Genomic DNA, 27832 nt, shown 5'->3' on the forward strand with positions numbered 1-27832 from the left:
GATCTGAAGACAAAAAATATGTACCTATTCAAGCATAGTAAATAATATTTAAATACCATGTTTTCATTCAAGTTTTCTCTTTAATGTTCCAAATTTTTAATTGAATTTTTTGGGGAGCACTGAGAATAGAGCTCAGGATCTCATGCTTGCCACACAAGCATTGTGCAGTTGAGCTATATCCTTGGTTAACTGAAAAATTTTAAATAAGATATTTTTTATATATCCAGATCATGTTTTGTTTTCCTAAGCAACTAACACCAATAACAACATCTCATTCTGTGTAGTATGTCTTCTCTGATCTGATGAAACCCCTCTAACATCGTTGGTAAATGCTATCTTCCAAGGCATACTAGAGGCCATAAATGACCAAGAGATCTTCAAACAAAGAACTTTTTCATTCTTGGACAGAATTTGATCCTAGCTCAGCCAGCCTGTACAGTTCCCCTACTGAATTCTTGAGTGCCAGCTAGCACCAGGGGAACTGAGAAAAGCTTGTCAGATTGGCCAGTGAGAACTAATCTTACCAGGACCTGCAGAATTGCTCTGAACCTTGGCTTGGCTTTTATAACTTTCTGGAAAATCCTTGTCCCCATCCTCTTCTTTCTAAACCAATTTCAAATTTTATGTTATCCATGAAATCTCCTGTAATTAAAGGTAACACCTTCTGTTATGTTTTTTCTCATTGATACTCACAATGTGCCAATGAATCTGGCACATCCTTCTCTAAGTAGCAACCTTCTTGTACTTCATCATGTGCTTTTCTTCAGTGACTCAATTAGACTATAAAGTTATGGGCATCAGGGCTCAAATTTTTCAGGTATTTTCCACTTGTTATTTTCATATACTCAAGCCTGCCTCACTCTCTCCTTTCTCACAACTCCTCAGATCTGTCCCTTCCCTGTAGACTGAAACTTTCTGCGCAAGACCCTTATCTCTTATTCCTCCATTAATTCTTTTGGTCTTAGTATCCTTCACCTTTTGCCTCCTGCCACATCCCCACTGCCTGATCAGGCCAAGTCTTACGTCTAAAAAGGGAGCCATCAGACTTTACCACTATGTTCAGGTTCTGCTGCTTTCCATCCCACAGTAAGACTGCATCATGTGTCCTAATGGGTAGACCCTTGTGACCTTATCTGGACAGTGGACTGTGGGCAGAAGTAACATTTGCCACTGTTTGGTTGAAGCTCTTAAACGTTAGCGGACACTTCCCTGGGTGTTCTTCTCGCTGACGTGGCAAGAGTACAAATGGTGGGACCTCTGTCATCAATGTAGCAATGTAGACCCCCTGCTGTGGTGTGATGGGTGTGTGGTATAGCTATGTCACAGCTACTTGTCACACCACTGAGATTCTATTTATTACAGAAGCATAACTTAACCCAGCAAGAGAGCATAATTGACTTTATAATTCTCTCCATAACATCATTTTACTTCTGGATCAATGTGTATCCAAGTGTATTGACATTACCTCATCTCCTGTCTGTCTGCAGCTGTGCATAAACTCCACAGGTATGTGGCTGTTCCTGTGCCCATGCTGCCTCCCACAGTGCTTGGCATACCATTTTCCTTCAAAAACCACACACCCAATGAATGAACAAACGAAGCCCATCCTATGGTGAATGCATCTTGGTATGACCACTGGCATTCTTGGAGTTCAGCCCAACCCACTGTGGTAGCTATGGATCCACTCACAGTTATGACAGGTGGCACCAGTGTAACCTGTGTCACTGCAGTTGCAATAGAAGGTCGTCCAGGACTGGGAGCATCTTCCTTCATGCTCACAATAGTTTGGCAAACACCTAATCAGAGAAAAGGCAAAGCAAAATAAACCAAATCAGTTGAACTAAAGAGAAACGTAAAAGTATCTTATAGCCAATTGAAAGAACTAATAGTAGAAACTGATTTGCTCTATTTCTCTGCATAACTCAGACTTGCACAAAATGAAAATGATGTGCTGTGATTCAACCAGAAGAGGTGGGTCGTCCTGGCACCACCAAGTCATGCAGGCTTCAAAGCCTAACAAGGCACCTGAGTTAAGGACTGAAGCACTGTGGCAACTGAATGTGGAAACTAAAGTTAAAAGAAAGAGGTCAGAATCCACAAGTCAGAGAAATACATACAGATCATAGTTTTATATTTTTGAAAATGTTTGACTATTTCATGGAAAGGGGGAACAGGTAAATAATGAAGCAACTTCCTACACGGTTATTTCTGGGAAATGAGGAAATTAATCAACCACATAACCTGAATTTAACAAGATGATGGTGCCTCTCTCTCCACAGAAGGGAGCTCTTCCAATTTTTAGAAGTATTGCTGGAGGGGGCAGTACAGCTTTGTGACTCCAGCTATGTGAGAGGCTGAGGAGGACCTCAATTTCCAGGCTAGTTCGGACAATTTAAGGAGACAAAGTCATAGAGTAAGATATGATATGTGCTGATAATGTGGTAGAAAATTTGTTTCACTTGTACAAGACCTTGCTTTCAGTCTTCAGTAAGGGGGAAAAAAAGTGCCAACACCTTCCTTAAAAGATGGCCTTTTTGATATGGCTATTCCAAAAAATATTTTCACAACTATATTTAAGTTCTTTGAAAATTTGTGTAATTTGAGTCAGCAATCAATCTTAGTTGGTGTTATTTTAAGCATATTGTTCAAAATATGAAAATTACATGTACTATTAACTGGTAAGCGCACAGCATTAGAATATTACATAGAAAACCTATTATTACAAAATTAATGAACTACAATAAAACTGATACATATAGTGTGTATAAACATCATGATAAAAGATTGGGACAAGATTAGGTGAAAATTCAAGATAGAAGTATGACCACAAAATGGAAAACAACACTGGTAATTAAGGAAAGGTTTATCTCTTCTCAGTAAGTCGTGGACTTTACAGATCTACATCCAGCTCAAACCCTGGCTCAGCAGCTCACTGCATGGCAGTTTGTACCTAGCAACGCCTGAGTTAACACTGCTACAGTAATTCCCCTAACAAGTAACCTGGGGCAAGTGCTTAACAACTGTGATGAGCAACATTAAGGTAAAAGCAATGCTAAACCTGGAACTTTTGAAAGCAATCTTCACATAAGTCTGAAAGTGCAAAGGGAAAATATTCACAAATTTGAATAAGTAGAGTGTGCAAATAATGAAGTTACAAAGGTGTAAAACACAATAAATGGGTTCATTGTGAAGTCACTGAGAATCTGAGGCCAGCAAAACTAAAACGATTTACTCTAAATGTCCTCCATAGGTAGGAAACCCTCTAGCAATGATTGCCTCAAATTCCAGAAGTAATATTCCTGCATACGTTCAGACTTATTACCTGAAATTTTCTGCTCAGCACAGCAAACATACAATTGTGCTGAGAGGGCTTGCATTTGGAGAAAGCACGCTGATAGCTTCATAGTCCCTAACTGGTTTAAACCAACAGGGAGATAAAAAAAAAAGGGACCTAAGACCTTGGGTGGGGATGTGCTCACTAAAACCAACTAAACAAGCAAGAGAAGAAAAAATGGTCTTGTCTTTTCTCAAAATCTTGCACCTCTCAATTGTTATCAACTCTTCTCAGGGTTTTGGTGGAGAGAAAAGGAAGCAGGTTTGTCACTAGATAGGTCTGCAGTCCTTGTGTCCCATAAACTCTGTGCTACAGGAGAAACTACAACCTGGACCATCAGTGTGCTTATCAATGAAATTCACCTAAGACGCTCTCTCTCTGTACATGCTTTGCAGGAATCTTACAGAGCTAGCACAGTTCTAAATGTCCATCTGCACCCATTTCATTTGCATCATGACATTGCCTTGATTCTGAATAACATTTACTCAGCACTTGACCTTTCACATTATTCCTTTTCCTTTAAGGCTGCCAGATTCTTCTGTAGCCTTTCTACACTACTGGTCATCCCATCCTACCTCTCCAAACACACACAAAGATTCTATTATTAGGAATAATTTCCACCACTCCTCTAGCTACAAAAAGTTTATTGCTTTAAGAATAGAAAGCTAAACAAAAGAAGAAATATGTTATTTTGTAGTTCTTTGAAATTTGGCTCTAGGAAAATTCTTTCTGTTGGCTGATATTAAAAAATAAAAGTTTCCATTGGCCATGTTTTTAGCTACAAGAACATTTTTTCTCAAAAAGATAGGAAGAAAATTACTGATTGCTGCTCATGGTAACAAAAGTAAAAAAGTAAAAAACAAAAGTAAAAGGCAATGTTTGCATGTTCTGTCTCTGTTGCAGTCAAGATCTGGTCGCAGTCCTACATCTCCCGAGGGCTAGTTATTTTTGCCTTTAATGGATTCTATGAAATGAACCAAGAATTTTCTAGAAAAATCCTCATTTCAGTCAGTCTGGCTAAAATTGTGACTTTGCTACATTCCACTAATAGAACTTTAACTTTTTGTAAGACATCATCTTATTACGAAAGAAATGAAACCATACTTTTCTCCTGTAGTATGCACAATAAAATATGTTAAAGCACAAGATTCCCAAGTCTGTGTGTGAACCTGAAGAAGGAAGATCTAAGAAGAATCCATCAGAAAGGTTAGGCACCATGAGCATATATTAAACAAGCCTCAGAGAGACTTATGTCACAGTCAACAGATTCAAGCTACCACTGAAAGTCTAGCCTAAAATTTCATTTGTTTATGGTCACTGTAAGATCCAATGGTATAATTCTAGAAAGGGAAAGGAGTACATGGGTAAGGGATAATCTAATATTCCAGATGGGAAAGAAATACATGAGTGCGGGCAATATTGCTTGGAGCTTGGTTCATTTGGCTCAAGGCACACCATGATTAGAAAAACTCATCTGTACAGTAGATATTCAAAGTAAAAGCTATGTAGGCCCAATTTTTTCACTTGAACAGGTCAATTTTACAATTATAATTTCCAGGGAGTTTCATCAGTTCATTTTAACTGTTTTTGTTTCTTTTTTCTCTCTATGTGACACAAACTGTGCACTTAAAAATGAATCCACAGAGGCAAGTGCATAAAGCTCCTAAAGGGAAAGAGAGCACTAAAGAGGAGGACAGCCTCCATCTGAACACATAAGGCCATTAATACCAAGTGCCAGGAATGGAGCACCCATCCTCTGCAATCCTAATGCAGATGCAGCTGGCTCTGGATAGATGTGGCTTCCTTTAGTACACAGTGCTGCAGGTGAATGTAACAGCTTTCTTCACGCAACCCAAGAGCCCAGAGAAGTCAGCACAGTGATCTGTTCAGCAAGCACTTGGGGAACATTGCACACACACTGCCAGCAGTTTTGACTCTGAAAAAGCAATGGACATGGCCTTAAGGGAGACAAAAAGAAGGGTTGAAAAAAAAAGGCAGATAAAAGGTAGAAATGGGACGAGAAAAGAAATGCTGAAAAGAAGGACAGAAGTTGCTGTTATGTATTCACAATTTTCCTTCAAATTCAGGCCTCTTCCAAAGGAAAAGGATCATTATTATTATACGGCCTTGTGGACAAAGCAAGCAATAGAAGAAGTTGGAAGATCTATGCAGATATGGAGGAGATAGACAATATCCTGCTTCAAAAACAGCAAGGGATTATTATTAATTGATCCACTTGGAAAACCATAAGCAGGAGTTTCTGAGAACAGAAACCAAAGCCTAGCTCCAAGAATCCTTGGAAGCCACTTGAAGCAGAGCAGATTGCTTTTCCACTGGCATTAAGGGGAACTGAAGGACAACACACCTTCTCAGAGAAGGATCAGGTACTTGTTTATAAACTTAGCTTTCGCTAGCACTGAGCATAAGTTCCAGCTGGAGTGTGTGAGGCTTGGGAAAAATGTTATGAAAGCAATGGGATTCAAGTTAATTCACAGAAATGCATTCTGTTGCTTTTAATTTGGAAAATTCAACAGCAGAGGTATATTCTCTTAAATAAAAATAAAAAATCAGACTATTAAGTAAAGCAAGTTTCATGACTATACACATGTAACTTCCAAATATACATTTTGAGTTCAATGCTTCCTCTTCAATTCCAGACTCATATTTCAGCTGCATAATGCATAGGTCCACTTGTGTGTCCAACATCTGTGCATTGAAACCTGGCTTTCCCGTCTCTTAACTTCCTATGGCTGCGACCTTTCATTTGCTAGCTACACTATCCTTGCCAGTGTCCACACTCCAACCTCCAAGGTCTTCCTCCTCTCTCACAGCCACAAAAGAGTGAGCAAATACTGCCCTGAATATGACCATCTCTCCCTACCTTTGCTGTCTGTGAGGAGCCACCAATATCTTTCTTGAACAGTGAAATTATCAGCCATCTGGTCTTACAACTTCCACCGTTGAGTCTTTTATTCAGCCCTTACTCAAAAGTAAGAGAGTATCTTCACTCTGAAGAAAATCCCATCAAGAATTTCTGCAATGGCTCTCTGCAATGGCCGTACTTTTTCAAAAGGCAAAAGTGACTAAGAAATAAGGGAAGAGGTCCTATATGAATTCCTCTCATTGAAAATAATCATTAAGCACTGAAAACATGTAGTAACAAAAATCTTAAAAAGCAACAACCTTCCAGACTGCATTAAACTCTCTAAACTCATCCTTGTTCTTCTCACTTTCTACATCTGCTCCTACCATGTTGACCGCTTTAGTCTTGCCCAAAACCTGTGAGAGATGTTTCTTGGTAAGGGATTTTATATTCCTATTTCTTCTGCCCCCAAATCTTTCATTCTCTATCTCCTTCTTGTCTCTGTTCAGATGTTACCTTTTTAGGGAACCCTCCATGATCATACTGCTTAAACTTGCAGCCCATCATAAATGGGCACTGCCAATCCCCTTTCCCTATTCCATTTCCTCCATTTTATCCTTAGCACTGGTTGTCTTCTAACACACTAAATCCTCTATGCATGCATTATGTTCATGATTTATAATTTGTTCCCTTTAAAAGGACTCAGTCTCTGAAAGGACACAGATTTGTGCCTGGTGGATTTACCACCATGATCCAGATATGTTGTGGGCATCATTTGAGGGTTTTATAATTGGAGGCTCTGTTCCCAGAGTGGCACTACTGGGAACTGGTGGAATCAACTGGTGGGGCTGAGCAGATGATCTTTAGTCTTTTGGGGCCATGTTCTCAAAGGTGGTTCCTTTGCAGCCCCTTTAGTTCTCACAAGCAAATCTAGCCCAGATCTTAGTCAGACTGCAGACTTAGTGGTTCCCACAATTCTCCTGCCATTGTTACCCATTTCAATGGAAGAGGCAGCCAAGAGGGAAACTCATTAAGGAGGAACTGATACTAAGGTACGTGCATTCTCAGTTTCCAAATCCATGAGTCAGGCAACCTCTTTTTCTTCCTAACTAATCTGGGTTAGTCTCTTAGTCACTCTCCTGGTTGCTATGATACGATATCCAACATCAGCAACTAAAAAGAACAGGGTTTATTTTGGCTCACAGTTCCTGGAAGTTTCAGTGCATAGTCAGCTGACTCCTAAACATGTTGGCACAGCAGAAATTCCTGGCAGAGGAAAGCTGCTCTTGGCATGGTATACAGGAAGAAGAGAGTGTGAAGGGAGGGGCAGAAGAGAAAGATAAACCCTTCCTGACCATGTATCCAGTGACCCACTACTTGCCACCAGATTTTACCTAATAGCTGTTGGGCGCAGGTGCTCAACATACCATACCCCACCCGGGACTAAGGACCACGCCAGCTTCCGCAACGTCCCTCTCCAAATTAGCCACCCCGTGCTCACTTCGTATTCACCACAGCTGGGTATATTAGCCAGAGCCCGCATCTCATTCCAGCCCTTCCTCCTCGTGGCAGCCTGATTGGCTACAGTCAGATATATAAGCCAGAACCCACAACAATAAAGTTGGCAGTTCCTGTTACCCACCTGAAGCGTCGCCTGTCTCATTGGGGGGCTGCGCCGGTCAAATAGCAAGTCAACTATCAATTCACATAATTCATCCCCATTCTAAAGGTGCTACCTATGATTGTATGAGGCTTAGCGGGGACATCTAGATATAAACAATAACAGCCGGGTATTTTCTTATGACTAAAACATGCTGCCTAATTCATTCATGGACATGGTCAAAGTAGTTAACAGGGTAGTGATTCAATAGATCATTATCAATGGAGGCAGGCAATGAACATTGAGAGGATCATCGGCCAATTGAAACCATTATCTCATTGTTGGGCCTTGTCAGTTAACCTTAGTCTAAGTAGCTTCCATTATGTAGCTGATCTCAGTTCATTGGTACAGTCTCTCAACCTCTGAACAACATGCCAAGAGTTGAGAGGGAAGGAGGTAAGAGAAGAGAGCTTCATTTTTGCTGTTAGTGGTTACATATTTTTTTTTTTTAGTGGTGAGGAAATGATAATGTAAGGAAAGAAAGCCTTCTGGGAAGTCTCAGGCAAGGAACAGTCAAGCCTTGGGGAGGAAGAGGCACATATGAACAGAGTTACACAGTGCCATGAACTGGTTCCTTTCTGTGACTTTTCTGGGATGCAAGCAAATTATGTGATTCCTTTTGGTTACTTGTACCCACTGAGCTGCATTGTTGGGGGGTGTACTTAGATAACTGTCAGAAGTAAAACACCTTAGCCCAATGTAGCTTAGATCTGCTTTGGGGAAATAGGTAGCATTCCTAACAAAATCTCTTTATGATTTTTCATAGATATTGATGACTTCACATATGTACTAGGAAATTAAATTCGCCCACCTGGCTGGTTTTTGTTCTCTTTAATCAGGTAGTCAAAGATGGATAATCTGTCCATGCTAACAATTTTTAACCAAACATTCTTTTTCTATTTAGTTTCCTAAAAATCTCTCCCCTCAGATCATCAGACCTAGCTTTCTCAAAGATTTTTTTTGTTACCAGTAAATGTGAAATAAAACTTTGACATATGTTCTCAGTCACTTTTGATTTGTGGCTCTAACTGTATTATCTTCTCAACCTTCAACTTGAAGAAAAGACAAAGTGAGTGTAAATAACTTGTCTAAGTAGGAAGAGACAGGGCCAGAATGGTGAGCTGTGACTAAAGTGGATACCCTCAAGCACTGGATCTGCCCACTCCCAAAGCCAGGATATCTTTTTAAAAGCCAACTCTAGGTCTATGGTAGAGAGCATGCACTTCTGACATGATGAAAGGTGGGGGGTTTTACAGAGTTTCCCTACTAATTTGAGACACTCTTAGTAAATGCTGAGCAATCAGTTTACATATCTTAAAGGTATTTTTGCTATACAAAAGATATTAGCAATACAGTAAATGGCTTAACTAAGAATAATTAACTAAATACACTATATAATAAAATATAGACTCACTATGTAGTTAGTATATGCAATTCTTTCTCTAAATTCTCTACACTGGCAGAGGGAGATTTTGACTTTTCACTCTTACTTCATTATTCATTTGTGAATTTTAAAACTCTTAGAGTTGTCAAGAAGGTGACCCCTGGTCCTATCCTGTTCTAAATTTTACTTTCTTCAGGGAATAAAGCACTGTTTTATGGGTTTTTAGCTTATTTAAGTTAACATGATTCTTTCCTTGTCCTCAATAATACTAAAAAAAAAAAAAAAAATTAGGCTCTGCTTACTTTTAATGGGACCCTATACACTATCAGGCAGAGCTAGACAAAGCCATTTAGCTCATTCAAAATCTTACTCCTGGGGCTGGGGATTTAGCTCAGTGGCATAAGCACCTACGTCACAAGCAGGCAGTCGTGAGTTCGATCCCTGGTACCAATAAAAAGGAAAAAGACCGGAAAAAAAAAAAACAAACAAACAAACAAACAAAAAAAACCTTACTGCTTACAATGAACAGGGTTTATTTAATATAACCATGCAAAAATATAGCATTTCTTCCATGTGCATTAAAAAATAAAAGTATATCCGGGTTCAATCTTTCATCTTCCATCAGAGGCCATCATGGGCAGCCCGCTGTGGACCCCGTAAAACCCACGACTAAGGATGCGGGCTGCCTGCCACTAGAGTCACCCATGCCTAAATCGTCCCCATTTAGCACAATGCTGTCTTCCTTGGACATATAATTGTTACATTAAGATTTCTGAATTCATATCAAAATTTAAAAATAATGTAAACTATAGTATTGATACTTTGGGGTGAAGAAGAAATATGCTACTAAAGAGAATAATGACCCAGCTATGACATTGGCCAGAGGCTTCTTTGTCATATAATTTGATTGTTCTAGATAGAAATTACTATTGGTTTTGAAGAAAAACATGACACATATTTATTATGGATTGTGATGCTTAAAACACAATGTCAGCTGTTAAACTTGAGAGGAATCTTACTTAATATTACATTAAATAGTCTAGCATTGATTCAAGGAGCCCAATTTTTTAATGTGTTTGTAAGTTTAATTTTTGGTATAGTATATCCTACGAAGAACATCTAATTCCTCTCCCCATCTAGAAGGTCCTCTGCCACTAAGAAATCCTTGAATTAGTTTGCCATAAATTTTTTCTAAGGAAGATTGGAATGTCACTGTAAAAATATTTTAATAATTTTTGATTCATATCTTTTGAAAAAAAATTGGATTATTAGCATATTCATCTTGTAAATTTCTATTTACAATGACTAAAACAACTGAAAGAGACTTCAAAATCTTAAGTTAGAATTACGTTTGCTGAAGTTAAAGTTAACTTTCTGGATTTTGACTTTTGTAAGATTGTGTGGAATTCATTTTTAACACAGAAAATTAAGCATTTGTGAGATAAATACAATGTACTTCATGTATTTTAAAACAGTCAAATGTATAAACTTCAATAACAATCAATAAACCGTAATGAATAATTTCAAAGATTGTTTGGACTTGATTGCTAAGATCTTCTAGAGTTATTGACAGAAAATACTCTAGGGCTGGGATTTAATTCAGCGGCATAAGTGCATGCCTTGCAAGTGCACATTCATGAGTTCAATCCCTGGTTTTAAAAAAAAAAAAAAAAAAAAAAAACTAAATGCCCAATGTATGTTTATTGAGATTTAGCTCAGTGGTGTAAGTACCTGCCTGGCAAGTGTGAGCTTGTGAGTTCAATTCTGTTACAAAAAAAAAAAAAAAAAAAAAAAAAAAAATCTATAAGCTGAATGAAAAAAGAAAGGAAATATTAAAATGTGGGATTTTAATTATGTAATTTTAAGTTATTCAATATCATTGTTTAAAAACCCAAAGCAAGCCTTCCTCACAGTCTGCTTGGCACACAAATCTCCATCTGTGGGCACCAGAGCACCCTCGGTCAGTGCGGCAGGGGAAGCCTGGTTTCACCAGGCTGACCCTCATCTCACTCTTCGCCGGTCTGCACAGTGCACGGCAGCCCTCTCAGGAGCCAGCCTCCTCGGGGAGCTCACTACTGCTGCTGCCCCTCCTTCCTGGGCCTCTGTGTCTGTCCCTCTAGTGAGTGCTTCTGATGAAAGTAACAGGTGTTGGATTTAATTCCTTAGTCAAATTCAACCACAAAATCCCCTAACTGCCCTAAGAGGAATGTAGGTGAAGCTATTTCCTCAAATATGGACAATTTTGCATTTTATACAAAGTGTTTTTAAATTTTAAATGTTTTTAAATATAGCAGAAAGCTTACTTCATCATATCTGTGTTGTTTTCTATTTACAAATTTTCCTAATGCTTTCTGATTATTACGTCCTGTGATATGCAGTTTCCTTTCATGCCTTAAACCACTCATGTTACACTGCTTTTTGTTCCTACAATGTATAAAGGTCATCCCTGACCAGTAGCACTTTTAAATTAACAATTATATTTGTTATTTAACCTAGAATGCAACTTTTTGGATTAATGTCCCAGAAGTATATTCTCATATGTGCAAAATTATCTTCAAAATTATTAGCATCAATAACTGTCAAAATAATACATTGCCAATTTGAGAATGGAGAAATAAATACTACACCCACACTACAGAGGATATGAAGCAACTGAAAGGAATGGGTCCAAACTGATGTAAAGACACTGGAAAATCCTTCAGTGTATCATGCATGAGTACGATAAAAAAAAACAATTGCAGAGTAAAATGTATAGTTGTAAATGTTATTATTGTTGTTATACAGAGAAAATCAGGTCTCCAGAGGAAACTATAGTAACCTGTTAATAGGGTTAACCATCGGAACACAAGTTAATATTTGTATATTATGGGTTGCTTGTGGTTTTCATAGTGAGAATGGGAAGAAATACATCCATGCAGAGATGCTTCCCACTGGTGACAGTTGTGAAAAAATGCTTCTTTGGGTGAATATGCTGTGCAGAGAATGTATGAGAACAAATCAAAGCAGCTCTAAGTTAGCTGGTTATATAATCATATGGGACCATCACATATGCACTCTGTTACTGCCTGAAATATCATTACACTCCATGTGACGTATGTATTAACACATATGTATTTTACTCTTACTCAACAGCAAAGAGAAACTCACTCTGAGTAGTAAATGGTCTCTAAAAAGAAACAGCCCAGCTCATTCTAATACATATGAACAGCCTGGAGATGAAACCAGCTGGACAGAAGAAAGGTCCAGATAAACAAGGAGGGGAGAGTGCCAGGAAAGGTGGGCACTGAAATGCTTGGACATAACTGTGTTCCCTGTGGTTTCTGCCTGACCTGGCTCCCACAATAACCATGAAGGTGTGAGGTGGAGGGGCACCTTGCAGACCCAAAGCTCCCAAGACTCAGTGAGTTCTCACGTCTTCAGTCAGACCAGAGGAGGCTTACAAACCTGCTCTACAGCCCCCACTGAGCTCCAGAAACATAAACAGGCAAGGCCTCTGCTCCTTTGGAACAAAGCCCATTCAGTAGTGCACCCCTAATGATCACTGTTCATTATAGGCATCTATTGATCAATGTAAATTTTAAAAGTCACTTGTAAAAATTACAAGAAAAGGACTTCTATCTAAAAAAAAAAAAAACCAAAATAGTACTTAGTACTGTGAATGAATATCTGTCCTGTGGCATATAATATGTTCTGTTAAGACACAAGTCTGCCCGCCACAAAAATCATCTAACCAGAACATGCCTAGAGAAAGTCATTTGTTAGAGGACAGATAGGATCAAAAGGCCTCCAGTATATTTATGCTGAAACATCTGGAAATATGTTTTCCTTCTTGGTAAATTTCCCACTTGTCTATCTGAAATGAATAGGAAACCTACTGGGAAGTCTGAAATTCCCCAGTGTTCACACATGCAGGCAAAATCTTCTCTATATTTAAATCTGAAGGTATTTGTGCTCTGTGCTTTGCCTTTTAAGAATTCTCCATACACTGGATGGTCAGTTTCCATTCTATATGCTTTCCTCAGAGGTAGACAAATAAAATATTCCAATAGTCCTCAAAATGCAAACTGACTAATGTAAGCTGTTTAATGAAGCTCATACATTAAAAATCAACTAGGTTGCTTTCCTTTGTCTGTTCTCTTTAATTAGCAGACAACTGTATTGATCTTGTTTTGGTCAGATAGCTTCTCTGAAAGCTTTTGAAACCTATTTCTATGCCTTTCCATACCAACAATTACCATAATCCCTTTTTACCCCTAAAGTTGGATATCCATTATAATTGAAATTTGTTATAATTACAGCAGATGCAGACATTAAGGAATTAAAGTGAATAAAAAGAAAAGTGTCAGAAGTCAGATGCAGACATTAAGGAATTAAAGTGAATACAAAAAGTGTCAGTTCCAGCATGTGGTTTACAGAAGGGAGGGAATTGCAGGTTACTGATGGGCAGCTCCCCAGACTGCGGGCCAGCAAGAGTGGTCACAGAGCACAGTGGACTGGGATCCCTATGACAGTGCTGAGTGTGAGCAGGAGCCTTGTACCCCAGCCTCAGTTTTCTTCCTGCACTGCTGCTGAGGCACTGCCTTCTTCCTGCAGCAAGGAGGGAAAATCCTTCCCCCATCCCCTGCAAACCTAAGTTCATATCGAAGCTATACTGGGTGCTCGTTAAAGACAATCCTTCAAAGAAGTGAAACTTGGAAATTAAGAATTTATTAACATTGATCTAAAAAGGAATGCAGATAGATAACAGCAGCTACAGAGGCTTTCTGACATAGCCAGCTTAGATTCCAGGAATGGTGTGGCGTGGGGAGCCCTACGCAGAGGGAGATATACCCTGCTGAACCAGGAACCAACTAAGCTGAGAGAAACCAATTGGAAATGCAGTTCAGGTGCTACGATTGGAACAGCTAAAGTCTTGGTGCCACCGCTAGAACTTGCAGATTGAACTTGCTGCTGCTGCTGTGCCTGAATTGACACATCTGGGATAGCCCACTAGTTTCAACTCACTGGAGATGCGAACACTCTGAGAGCGGGAATTGGCTAACTGAATTGAAAGCAGAGCTGGCGGGGAACCCTGCATCGACCTGCAGTGAGTGAGAGGAAAAAAGACCTTTCCATAGACAAAGAGGCTCCAACAGAGGACATTCTGGGACCTAGCAGACTGACCAGAACAGGGCGCTGGAGTGACTTCAGTTACATATTCCCCTCTCAAGTGGGATTGGTGGGGAGTGCTTGATCTGGGTGATACCATGGACTGAGGCCCAATAGGCTAGCCCAAATCAAGTACCTGCATCCTAACACAGTGAAACCTTCAGTAGGTTGACCTTGAGGGGCAGGCGGACATAGGCTGCCCTGGTCTATACTTCCTAGTACACTGCAGTGGCAGGACCACTTAGTCAGCATGCTTCAGACAAACTGAAACCGACAAAGAAAGAAACTGGGCCTCCTATATATGCCCTTATGGAAGGAACAAAAAAAAAATATGAGAAGAGGAGGCAACAAGAAAGGGTCCTCAGTCCCTAATCCTGAGAACATTGATCCAGGAAAGGTAAATGCAAAGGAGAATGAGGACAGATAACATGCAATATCAGGCATGGCACCAAGAGACATAAAGTGATATCTTCAGGACCTCATAGATGAATTCAAAAGTGAAGTATTTAACCAAGTAAAGCAAGATATAAATGGAATAATTAAAGAAATGCTAAACACCTCCCAAGAAAAATGGATGGTAGAATGGAAGAACAAAAAAAGGGGGAGAATTGTTTGATGGAGAAAATAGAGAAAACATAGAATACATGAAGCAAATTCAAAGAGATTACCAGGAAACTAAAAACTGTATTGAAAGCTGGCATAACAGCTTGAAAGAAACTAAGGATAGATAATCTGAACTGGAGGGTAGGTTTGTAACGTGGGAACATGAAAAGAAAAACTTCTTAAAAATAACAAGGAAACAAGCAGTAACAATACAAAGGCTAGAAGATGACAAGAGGGTCTATAACTTAAGAATAAAGAACGTGAATGAAGAAGCAGGGATACAAACAAAGGAACTGCAAAGGCTTCTCACAGAAATAATCAAGGAAAACTTATCAAACACAGGAAAAGGAAAAGATGCTCAGATGTATGAGACATACAGAACTCCAGCCACCTACAATCAAAACAGGCATGTAATACACCCAGGCATATAATAATCAAGGTTCCAGAAATCCAATATAAGAACAGAATATTAAAAGCTGTCAGAGACAAGATACAAATCACCTACAAGGGAACACCCATCAGAATTACAGCAGAGTTCTCATCACAAACCATCAAATCTTGAAGAGCGTGGGGCAAAATAATCCAAGCCTTGAAAGATAATTACCTCCAGCCAAGATTGATATATCCTGCACAACTGTTCCTAGACATTAATGGAGAAACAAGGTGCTTCCAAGATAAAGAGGAACTGGGGGAATTCAAAGCCACCAATCCAACTCTACAGAGAATACTGCAGGACATTCTAAAGAGATAACAAAATACCAAGATTCCAGAAACAGTGGCAGAGAGGCCACAATGAATGGAGAAGACAGCGAAATGAAAATGACAAACAGACAACTAATGACAGAAAAAGAGCACAACAGAAATGAGGCAAAGAAGGTTGGATATAAATTCTAATATAGATGGCCTAGATACACTAACTTAAGGGAAAAAAGAAAGATTCACAGGCAGAGTAGATTAAGAGGTAGGGTCCACCAAGAGGCTCTTTATAGGAAATGTAATTAGCCTGAAGAAGGTTATATGGAACAAAATCAAATATGAGAAAATGGAACTTGATGTGATAGGGACCCAGAGAGTAATAGGGGTAACTAGACCAGTATTTATGGATAGGTTGAACAGACAGGCTTTAATAAATGAAGAAATATAACTAGAAATCCATCCTAGGAGTGAGAAAGTTCAGAAGCACTTAGGTAAATAGCAGGTTGCTCCCCCAATACAAAACCATGAGTGTTGGGGAGATCCAACAATACACAGTTCATTCTGGTGGAGTAAAAGGGAGGAATAGTCTTCAAAAAAAAAAAAACAGCAGAAGATATAGCTAATAATGTATCAGGAATTAAAACCTCGATTACTAGCACCACTCTGCTTGGTTGGAACTTGGTCCATCTTAGTTTGTATAAAAGCACTGGATCTGAGGTCACAGACAGCTGTCCCGAATATATCAGTACATAGCACAGTGGTCATCTTTAATTTCCTATTAACTCAATCAGGATACTTGTATGACTTATACTGTTGTATCATGACTGATCTTAGTTGAATCTGACTTGTTTGACTGCTGCTTAATATTGACAGATTTTATTCAAAACTGTTAGGCTGCTGGTATCAAGTTGAGGAGTATAGACAACTATAGTGAAACTGAAAATGATTCACCACAATATCCATTCAGTTTCGATTACTACCTGTTTTTGTAGCACTACACTATCTACAAAGGTGTATTTCTATTAATTCTGTTATGTACTGATATGTTCAATTATACTTTATCTGATGATATAGCCAATTCTGTTGATGATAACAAGATACAGCACAGTGACCATGGCAGAACTCCTTATACAGCAGTTTTATATGTCTTTTTAGTTTTATGTGCCTATAAGAAAATGTATAGTTCTGTCCTGCTTTGTTCTGTTTCTCCCTCTAATATAGAAAGGACAGAAATACATGTTAAGACTCATGCTTGCATAAAATCTATAAACAGTTTATGAGAACCGATCTTATGACACATGATGAAATGAACAAATACTTCGAAGGAAAGAAAGGGGCACTGCAGTACCCTGTGCTGATTCTGGAGTGGAAGGATGTGAAATCTAGAAATATGATTAATCTTTGTTTAGAAAGACTTTAATCTAAAAAGTTTTGTTAGGTCTCAACATAAATGAAGATATGGATAAATGCATACATGTCTAAGTGTATAGGATTGATAGCAATATCACTTAGTCTTTCTTGGATAGTTGACTGTTTGCAGTCTCCCTGGTTGAATTCCCATTTATATGTTCCACTTTTCTATCTTGAATGACTATTTGTGGGGGGACAATATATATACATCAACTAGTGATTTATTACTGTTTATTTCTTTTCTTTGAAAGTATGCACTATTTCTGCTCATTTTCTATTTTGTTTTGTCTTTCTTTAAATAAAAATAAATAAATAAATAAGAATTTATCAGCATCATCCATTCCAATATTCCAACATTATTAATGGGAGGAGCAATCTGAGAGTGTAAAATTTTACTACTTTAAGAGCAAAGAAAAGTCCCTTTTACCTTCAAAAAATCAAATAATATGTACAGAGACATTCACCAAGGAGGAGACCTGCCTGTTAGTCCAAGGTAGGGAATTCTGATTAAAAAGGGGAGTTCTATTTTTCTAATCTACCTTTTATCTCAATGAGCTAGAAGTGCTACATCAGGATGGAAATACATTGCACAAATTTAAGCTTTCTTATGAGAAAAATATACTGTAGTTATTGCCTCTCATTTGAAGTCAAGAATTTTCTGTACTTGCAAAAGGATGATTTTGTTTGGAGCCGCGGAGCTGCCATCTCAGTTGGAATGCTGGGCCAACCAAGAAATACACAGGAGGTATTGAGTAATACCAGTGACTAGCATATTTTTATTCTTGAATTTTAAATCATTACTCAGACCCCACTATGAATGGGGATAATTCTAGAGTTTGGCTCAGTGCTTCTCAAATCTTTGTTAAAATGAACATCCTTATAAGGCAGGTAAGAGATAACCCAAAGCTGTCATCCTGCATGTATAATAAGTTATGATATCAAAGCTGGTGGTTCCTGGACCACAGCAAAGAGCAAAGGTAAATAATATACTCCTTTACTGTTTCCTATTTTAGTTTGGGTCTTATTTTGCAAAAATTCTATTTTTGTCCCCAAGTTTAAATTAAAATAGCATAGTTCTTAGATGTGTTATGTATCGCATTTTAGCACAGTACACTGGCAGCATGTTCATTTCTGGATCCAGTTGAAATTTTGAGGTTTTTGTGGACATCTCCTCTTTGCTTTGCATCCCTGTGCACTTCCTGTAGGGTGTTATTTGTGGAGCAGGACTTCCTGCAGTACCAACTGTGTCTCATCAGGTCTGTACAGCCCCACAAAAGTAGAGTACATGAGGGGAGGGCACTGTTACTGCACAGCCTTATCCACTCAACACTGCTTGGCGTGTGCTCTTTTTGCTTCATGATAGTGAAACATAAGCAAGTAAAGAGGTGAGCACGAAATCAAAATAACAGGATATCATAGGCATTAGTTCTGACTGTACATTGATCTAGCATTTTCACTTGTGAGGAATGCACATATCCTGACGTCCAAAACAAAGAAAGGCAATTAGATTTACTTTGAACAACTTCTGGATTTGTCAAATTGAAAAATATCTGCTATCATAAGGTGCAGTATCCAAAACTCTTACCACCGAACACCAATTTATCTGTACAAATCAAGATTTTTTTCAATATTTCACAACATGATATAGCTGGATACTAATATATATGCTGAGATGAAAATATGAATGTCAGTTGTGAAACAGTCTCTATCACATCTCTTGGTCTGAATACTTTACTGTTTTCAGGGCTATTTTCAGCAATATTTCGTATAGCCTTCACATAGGGTCCTTATCTGTCACAGATGGGTGTAAACTTTTATGCAGCAGAATTAAAGTCCACGGATACAATAGAAGATAAGAAAGCATAGGTGATACTCAGGCTCATTCATCTCGCTCCCAGTTCTCTTTTCCAGAATCATCTGAGTTCTTTTCCCCATGGTAACATGGTGTTCTCCAGGCCAGGCTTCATGTCATGGTCATTGCCTTGGTCTCGAGAACCCACGGATGGGGTGAACAGATACCAGCAGGACCTGGAGCAACCAGGATGCCAATTCAGTCTGAGACTATTACACAACCCAAAGTTCTTCAGTATTTCCTTTGAAGCTCACATAGCATAAGTAAAATGGAGCTGGGTTTAGAGACCAGAGATCAGGGACTGTGCCAGAGGCAGCCACTCCTGAGCACAGGACCATGGTGAAAGTGAGTGCTGCTGGCCCTTGTGTCCGGACTGAGAGGAGCAGGGCCTTCTTCACAGAGGAGGCAGGGTGTAATCAAATAACCCAGGCATCAGAAGACAGAGACCCTGTTTCAAATCTCAATGTTGTCACTTTCTAGCAGTGTGATATTTGAAATTATTTAAGGCTTTCTGAACTCTAGTTTCCTCATTTATAGAATCAACACAAAGATCAATACCAACAGACTATGAGAATTAAATGCATTGGAAAATATAGAGGATAATTCATTACTGTCATCTATAAGTGTCTTGTGACATAAACTTGACTCTCAAATTGTTTTTCTTTTTTCTTCACATTTTGTTTTCCTCACTCATGGAGAAAGATCAAAATTTGGTCTCCACATACCTAAAGTGATTTAGGTGTTCATTATAGCTCAATTATCTGTTATTAATCACAAGTGCTGCTGAGAGGTCACAATTTATCCTGACCCACTATAGTTTCTTTTAGTTCTGTCCACTTCAGTATCAAACCCAGTTCCTAAAGTGAATGAGGAGCCACCATCGCTTTGTTCCCACACAGATCTGTGTCGGAGCTTTGGAGGTGAGGGCAGAGACCTGGCCACAGCACGGCAAAGCACTGCCCAGCAATGCTCCTGATGGCCTTGGTGCTACTAATGGCTCCACCCACAGCCAGCAAACACCCTGACTTTGTGTCTTTTCTCAGAATAGGATGAGTACTATTTGGATCAAAATCTACCCCTAGCACATGAAAACTATGAAGGACATGAAAGGGACTGTACTAGAACCTTCCCTCTCAGAATATGTTCCCTTTTTAATTTGTTTAAATTCTTCACCATGTGAAAAATGGGGCTAATGACCCTCCTACATGAGAACATTCATTAGAAATATCTCCATTTGTATCTGAATGTTCCCCCCAAAGCGTCATGCAGTCATGGGTGTGATCATCTAGAGTTTGTCATGGTCTATTGTTGGGATTGTGGGTAAAAGTGCTACCCCCAAGTGGGTGTGGCCTACATACAATATAAGAAACAGAGTCTTCTCTTATGATTCTCACTTTTTGCTTTTGCTGCTTTTTCTGTCTTCTGGCACATGAACTGTTGCCATACTACCCTGCTTGGACTCAGCTGATTATGACTGAAACCTCCACAAAGTGTAAGGTAAATAAACCTTTATTTCCTTAATGTTGGGCATCAGGTGTTTTGTGCAAAAATGAGAGAAAAAATAATCAAAACAGAATTTGGTACAGAGAAGCAGGGTCGTTGCTGTGACTATAGCTGCCCATGTGGAATGGTTTGTGGGAATAGTCTGCAAAGGCAGGAGATGTCAACTAAAAGAGTAGAGCTGGAACACTTTAGGCTGTTCTGTATGGGAGATTCTACACTCATCCTGAGGCAGATACCCGCACAAGATATAAGGGAGAGAAAGAGGTGTGCTTTCTCACTCTTCCCCTTTTGGCTCTTATTGTTTTTGCTGTTTTCTCCAGCCACGATATGTTCCTCTGCTATGAGCCATTGTGCCTTGGGCCCAGCAGATTATGGACTGAAACCTCCACAAATTGGGAGCTAAATAAAACTTTGCTTCCTTCATTTTGCATGTCAAGAATTTTATCTTAACAACAAGAGGAAAGTAATCAACAAAATCCTAAACACAATTTTAGCTATGTTAGGGAAAGAGGCATGGGCTTACAGAATTCAAGAAAGGGCTGAATAACTCTCAACAGCAGAACAAAATGCAGGTGGGCCCAAGAAAATATCGACCTGGGAGAGTCAAATTCAGCCTGGGCTTGTACTTCCCCAGCTTTTGCTTTTTCCTGCCCTCCCACTTCTGCATATTAGTCTTCTTCTTTGAAGTAGATAGGGCTGCCAGCTGCCAAGTTCTAAACCTAGTGAGTCTATAGAAAGAAAAAACCTTTTACTCAAATCTCAAAGTTGCAAATTACTCAATAAGCCATATTGTCTGGGTGGATACATAGTCCATGCAGATCAAGGTGAAGAGTTATGCAAGAATATGAAACTCCAAGAGAGCAATATGGTAGTGGTGTGGGGCTAACCCTAGAGGTCCCAGATAGACAAAATGAGTGAGGCTTCCAAAGCACTTCACATTTTAAAACAGGAGCCCACAACCCCCTCCATCTTTGCCACTGTGCATATAAAGCTCTCCTGTATCATTTTAGGCACAGTGCCAATACTGTATTCCAAAAATAAATTCTAAACATTAATAATCAGTACCATAGAATTCAATCTTTATTCTAACTGAAATTTTACTCAGTTGGAATTGAGTGTCATATGTCAGTCAGTGCTCAGACGTGGCAGTCACTATCTCTTTATTCTTTTTCATATTTGCTCTAGAGGGGCTGTGAAAAAACTTAGAATTCATCTTTCTTCTGCTTCTATGGCAGATGTCAGTGAAATGTTCCTCAATCATTGCACCATCTTTCCACTGAGCCCCCAAAATGTCTGACACCACTATTCCTCCCAGCAAGTGTGGTATAAAACTTCCAATCTATTTGATAACTCCAGCTGCTTTGGAGTAGAAAGAAGACAGATTCTGTTTCCTCCCTGTTCTTGCTTCATTCTATCTAACTACTTACATATGTAAAATAAAGTGTCTCTACTATGCTCTAAAGCTTAGACCCAGGGTGGTAGACTTAATGTAAAGATATCACAATAATTATCTCAACAAATCAGTGAAACAACCTTCTAAGACAATTATCACCATCTCCAGGAAAGTGAAGCTCACAAGTCAAGTGCCTCACTTAAGACATTTAAAAGGCTGGAAGTAAACCAGGAATTCCACAAACCAAATGTGCAAATTCTCCAAGCTAGAAAGAACAATAGACATAAGCAGTGGTCTTAAAGGAGAGCTGTTTGTTCTTTAAAGAAGAGGGAAAAACAAAGTCTGATGTCATTTGTGAGCTGCAGATCTTTGATTGTTACCTCTGGACACCTCTTGTGTGCAGTCCTGACTGCCTTCCTCAGTGGGTACCCTCCTGCCAACAACGAACAACCTAGGAGGCTCCTGCTGCTCAGTTTGATTTATTAACTTTAGGGTCCAATTACCAAAAACATTATATTGATGAGTAGTTTCATGCAAAGGGCTTTGTAGTCATATATTTTTGACACTGTAAACCAGTGTCAATGAACTCCTCACTTACATTGTTTATAGGCATGTGACATTCATGCATGCATGTACACATAGACACACACACACACACACACACACACACACACACACAGGGATACTCTGCATAAAAGAAACCCATTTATCATTTCTTACCAAAGCATTTCTCAAACTTATTTGAACAAAAACCATCTTCCACCAAACTAGGTAGAACTAGGAGTCCAGTGCCCTTCATTCAATGTAGGATAAATTTCAGTGAAAGGATATTATGAGGAACTCAATACAGATATGTCTGTTTAATCTGCTGACATGTTATTTTTAAAAGACCACTTTGCAGATATCCTGCGATGTTAGATTGAATGCAGATTTCAAGTATCCATTTCATATGGACTTAATCAGAATTGCAAGGTCCAAAAATCTTCATTTAAAAGAAATGTCCAAAGGATTTTAAAACATTCCAAAAGTTGAGGCTACATGTCAATGTGGTTGATGCGTAATGGTAGGATTCCTTTACCCATGGCTAGTGTTGGAGATTGTGCTAGGTCACTGTCTGTGTCCAGCACGTGTGTTCCTGGGAGGCCTTTTGCACCAATACAAAGACTCAGGTAAAACCTCTTTCTGGTTGTTGAGAACTGTGAGGTGGTTCTTACCTCTAAACAAATCCATCTAAGTAGACTCTATATCCTGAATTTCACTCTTTCCAGATTCCCAGAGTTACCAAGATTACAATCTAGGCACATAAATTCCACAGCAATCCTGGTGGGTGACATTGCAATGTCCAAGGCACAAATTTCCTTGAAAAGTTTTAATTTTCAAGGGGCCCAATATTTTCAACAGATTGGCCAAGATGTTTTGTGTTTTCAGTTGAGCTTTAACTTTAACTCCTTAAAGTTGCAAAATATTAAAGTGCTCCATGTTACAACTAAAGTCAGAGGAAGGGCAGTCACAGAAATTTTGATTTTAATTACAATCTAAATCTACATTTAGCTGGGTGTGGTGGTGCACACCTATAATCCCAGCACTGGGAGGTTGAGATGGAAGGATCCTCATGAGTTTAAAGTCAGACCAGGCTATGTATCCTGCCTCAAACAAACAAACAAAGACAATAAAAAACAACAAAACTGTATTCAGTAAAATTACATAAAATTAAAAAGTTAATCAGTCATAATAGTCACACTCCAAGCTCTCAGTCAACATCAGTGACTGACTGGGAGTCGCGTAGCATAAAAGAGAACAATTCCATTACCACAAAACTTTCCATTGTCTAGTGTTGCTCTAGACCAATAGTATTTGATTCCCTGAAATAAATAATCAAATTACAGCCCATGAGATTCATCTACTCCTAAGGGGAAGTTTTCTAATCACTCTGCAGACAAGCACAGAGAAGGGAACACAGGGCTAACCCTGTCTACCACTCCCTTTGCAGTTGCTTCTGAAATGAGCTTCTGTGAAGTTTCTGGTGCTGAAATGTTCCACTGAGTGCATTAGCACGATCATCTGTATGTGAGATTTTCCCTGTTTATGAATCACCTAATTTCATATGGCTTTTTTCCTTTGGAAATATTTACATTAAAGAAGCCACAGTCGAGCCTCAGGTGAAGACTACCTCGTATCTTCAAAATGGTCTATTAAGATTGAATAGATGTGTAGCTTAACTTTCAAAGGGGAAAATTATTTATATTGCATTTTCAAGTTGCTAGAGGGCCTGTTAATTTCTAAGGAAAATAAGCACTATCTATATAATCTTGGTAAAGTAATTTAACATCTGTGAAACTCCATTTCCTCCTTTGTAAAATGAGAATAGTTCACATTTATATATTTTAATATTGCTCTTCATAGAATTGAACAAGATAACTAGTGGAGGAATAAATCCTAGCATAGCATCATTTTATTCCACTAAACATGAAGTGACATAAGCTAGAATTCAGTGTGTGAAACTAGCAAGATACAAAAAGAGAAGAGAAAATGTGTCTTATCTTCACTCTACCCTCCCCCACTTCTTTGTAAATAGCGAGAATTTAGATGAAATTTAGCAAAAGTTAAAAACAGATCTCTATGTTAGAAGATGGTAGAGTTTGACACAACCCAGCAAAAAATAATAATTTTTAAGGCTCTGCCAGACACATCAGAAAAAGAAAAAGAAAGAAAGCAAGTTAGTGACATAGTATAGGTTACATATGATTCCAATATTGCTTCCTGGGTTGTGTGAAACTTTTTATGCTTCAATAACTTCATTTTCTAATAAACAGCTACAATGCATAGAGGCAGGTTGACACCATTAAGTGACAGTTTTTTGTTCCTACTCCTAGGAAGTAAACACTCTCTTTCCCTCCTTAGAGTTACATAGAGTACCCAGAATTCCTTGCATGCATCTTATTGCCAGGCTGACACCCTGTGACTGTCACCAGCAATGTTCCATGTGTCGCTCTGGAGCTGCCTTTGCTTCAGGCTTGCCTTCTCTCCCAGAGCTGCCCCATTTCTTTTCCCTAAGCACAAGATGGTAATAAACAGTGCAATTGTATACTTCCTTCCATTTATTTTTTTATAGATTACACTGCTCAAATACATTGCTATGGTTTGCTTGTCTAATTTTATGATGGCCTTGCTAAACAAAAATACTCTTGCTAACTAGTGCTTACAGACGGAGCTCTTAACACCACGTGAGCAGTGACAGCTGGCACTGGCGCTGCTTTTATTAGTCACTCTTGCCTTTCAAATAGAGGAATACTTTGCACAAGCCACACTGGAAACTTTTAAAGATGAGAAAAAGGTTAAGGGCTTTAATTCCTAAATCTTAAACAGCAGTCTTTAGAGTTTTAGGTGTACAAAGATACTAAACATTTCCAAGTTTATTCCAAATTTTGAGATAGTTTTGTGTCCAATACCAAGAGGTACTATTGAGTTGTGTAAGCTTCATAAGCAGCTCATCCCCAGTTAAAGGGAACAAATGCTGTTAAAGTTTGAAATGCTAACATTATTCAGCAAATCATTGCAAACCACCTACTTTCCGCTGAATGCATCACATCACCACCGACACCAAGGACTTTCTCACAGGAGGCAAAATGCAGGTACTTATAATGTTTGGGTGCTAAGTAAAATCCACAAGCACAACAGAAGAGAGAGGCAAATAAGGGAGAACCTGATGGAGTAAGCAGGATGTGAATTAGATTTTGATGGAGAGGCTGGATTTGGGTAATAACAACAGACAGATAAAGCACAGGCAAGTGCCTGGGGACCAGAATGAGATTAGTTGCTGTGGGCTGGTAATGCCTCACTTTTGGAATGTCCTTCCTCTCCTGACTTCATTTCTGTTTGCCTGTCTCAGGGCATGAGATGTAAATGTATGCTGAACAATGAATTCTCTTGTATAAGGTATCTGCTTCCACGTTTCCTGTGTATCTCTTTTGCTCTTAAGCTTCCTTATGGCACAGGCCAATGCTATATATGCTGGAATAGAGCAGAGACTCAACGACTCAGTGAGTGCTTGTAGATGGAATGATGAATTAATACAGGAGGAGATAGAGATGGATAAAGAGGTGGGGAAAGCTATGGGATGAAAAAGGCTAGATGGAGAATTTGGAGCCTTGCATTTAATGCTTCAGGTTTGAAGTCATTTGGGATGCCCTATAGAACCTGATGCCCCAAATAGCTAGTGTGATAATAATAAATGTATTTGGGGAAGTGAGAGAGTGGTTTGAGGCAAAGCGTGTCAAAGAGAATCATTCTCAACTATTTTATTTCCCTGCATAGAAAGTGGTTCTGCATTTAGGATAATTCTATCAAGGTATGTTGTATTCTGAATTCACTATTTGAAATAGCTGCATATGGAAATTTTATTACCCATGGGAACTCAGTCTTAGGGCTCTCCTTATGGGTCTCCATACAATTGAGCCAAATGAGGATTACAAAGAATATGTTACTGAATCAGATTTAAGTGCTACGAGGCTCTAAGGAGCCAGCTCTTTATCACGGTTTTGGCTTTCTTCTCACGCTTCTGATGCTGAAGAATTATTTAACAGCACTGGAAATAATAGTACTTCCTCTTACTCTCCCTACTGCTCGCTCAGGCCCCTGCCAACCACATGTTCTGCTTCCTCTGCCTTCCAGTGTGTGGGTCTCTTCACATAAACTCCAGAACAGCAGCTCAATATGGGTAAGCATAGTAATTGGACTGACCTTTAAAATACACATTCCTTTTGTCCCTTTCAGATACTTGGGATTTACCAAATTGCTGGCTAAAATATCATTTCCACCTCACCATTTTGTTGGCTCTCTTGTTTTGATAATTGTGGGTGTGGACTATGTGGGTATAATACGACATGGTTTACTAACAGGTAAACCCTTCAGGAAGGAGAGAGGGGAAGAGTCTTAGCAATATTAATGGCAGACAGAGGAATTCTCAGAACATTCATATCTGGGTAAAGTATAGTCCATTGTTTTTAGCTAAAATTCCAGGTAGTATTAGTTTTTCACTGAAAAAAGTGGGTTTTTTACTTGCTACCAGAAGAGCTCCAACAGAAACAATGATTTCAGCAGAGCACACACCGCCAGAACACTAAGGTCAGGATCATCTGCCAGAGATTTGCAGAAAGCTTTAAAAAACCACAAAACTCTGAGATATTCACTGATCAAAATTTGTAGTGACCTCTGAATAGCTGTTTATGAAGTCTGGAGTATAATCATACCCACTTCCCTTTTCTCTGGCAGACTACTTCATTCTCAGTATAAACCAGCCTTCCTCTCAAATTTTGTCCTAACTTTCTGTTTGCATTATGTCACTCAGTATAGTTTGTAGCATACATGATCATATCCATGGTTATCTGTGTCCATCCACAGAGCCATGTAAAGTCAGAAACTATCCCATGTGCTCATCAGATTAGACATTTTGTTTTTGGCATGGCTAAGATGGGCAAAAAAGGAATGGTCTCTAATGCTAGAACCATGCCTCCAATTTAAGGACTGAAGAAAGAAAAGAGCAGGGAAAAGACAAAGGCTCTCTCAGATCAGAGACTCCCTGGCTGTTGACTCAGGGGTTTCTGGGACAAATAAATATGCCCGGCACCTAAAGAGGTGCTAAGCAAAGACTTGATGTTTTTCAAACAGAGGAAGATGAGCACAACACAGAGTGCTCTCAGAGGTACCCACCAAGATTCTTGGCACAGTGAATGTTCATACACATACACGTGCACATGGAAATGCTACCCGTTGATAAATGTTATTTATGAATGGTATGAGTTTCTATAATGCTTCATAAAATTAGATGGTCAAATCTATAAACTCAGAGTCAGCTAAGGGCGACCAATGTGGTAACTTGAAGGGCTAGCCTTTTGTCTAGTTATTATAATCAAAACTGTGTTTTTCAGCATAAATAGAAGCAGGTAGTGGGGTAATTCTACAGTTTTTTGTCTAAACTATCTTGATA

General features: G+C 39.0%; 1 protein-coding gene across 3 annotated transcripts in view; it reads right to left on the bottom strand.

The window, feature by feature from the left end:
- Cntnap5 (contactin associated protein family member 5) overlaps nucleotides 1-27832 on the bottom strand; it is a 779115-nt gene that overhangs the window by 310817 nt on the left and 440466 nt on the right. For all 3 annotated transcript variants that reach the window (XM_063258867.1, XM_063258866.1, XM_063258868.1), the window contains one exon: nucleotides 1690-1796. In XM_063258867.1, the coding sequence (XP_063114937.1) occupies nucleotides 1690-1796 (107 nt within the window). The remainder of the gene's footprint in view (nucleotides 1-1689; nucleotides 1797-27832) is intronic.

Source organism: Cavia porcellus, unplaced genomic scaffold, assembly GCF_034190915.1.
Source record: "Cavia porcellus strain 051 isolate PalLab524CR breed Dunkin Hartley unplaced genomic scaffold, mCavPor4.1 scaffold_12, whole genome shotgun sequence".
NCBI classification, from domain to species: domain Eukaryota; kingdom Metazoa; phylum Chordata; class Mammalia; order Rodentia; family Caviidae; genus Cavia; species Cavia porcellus.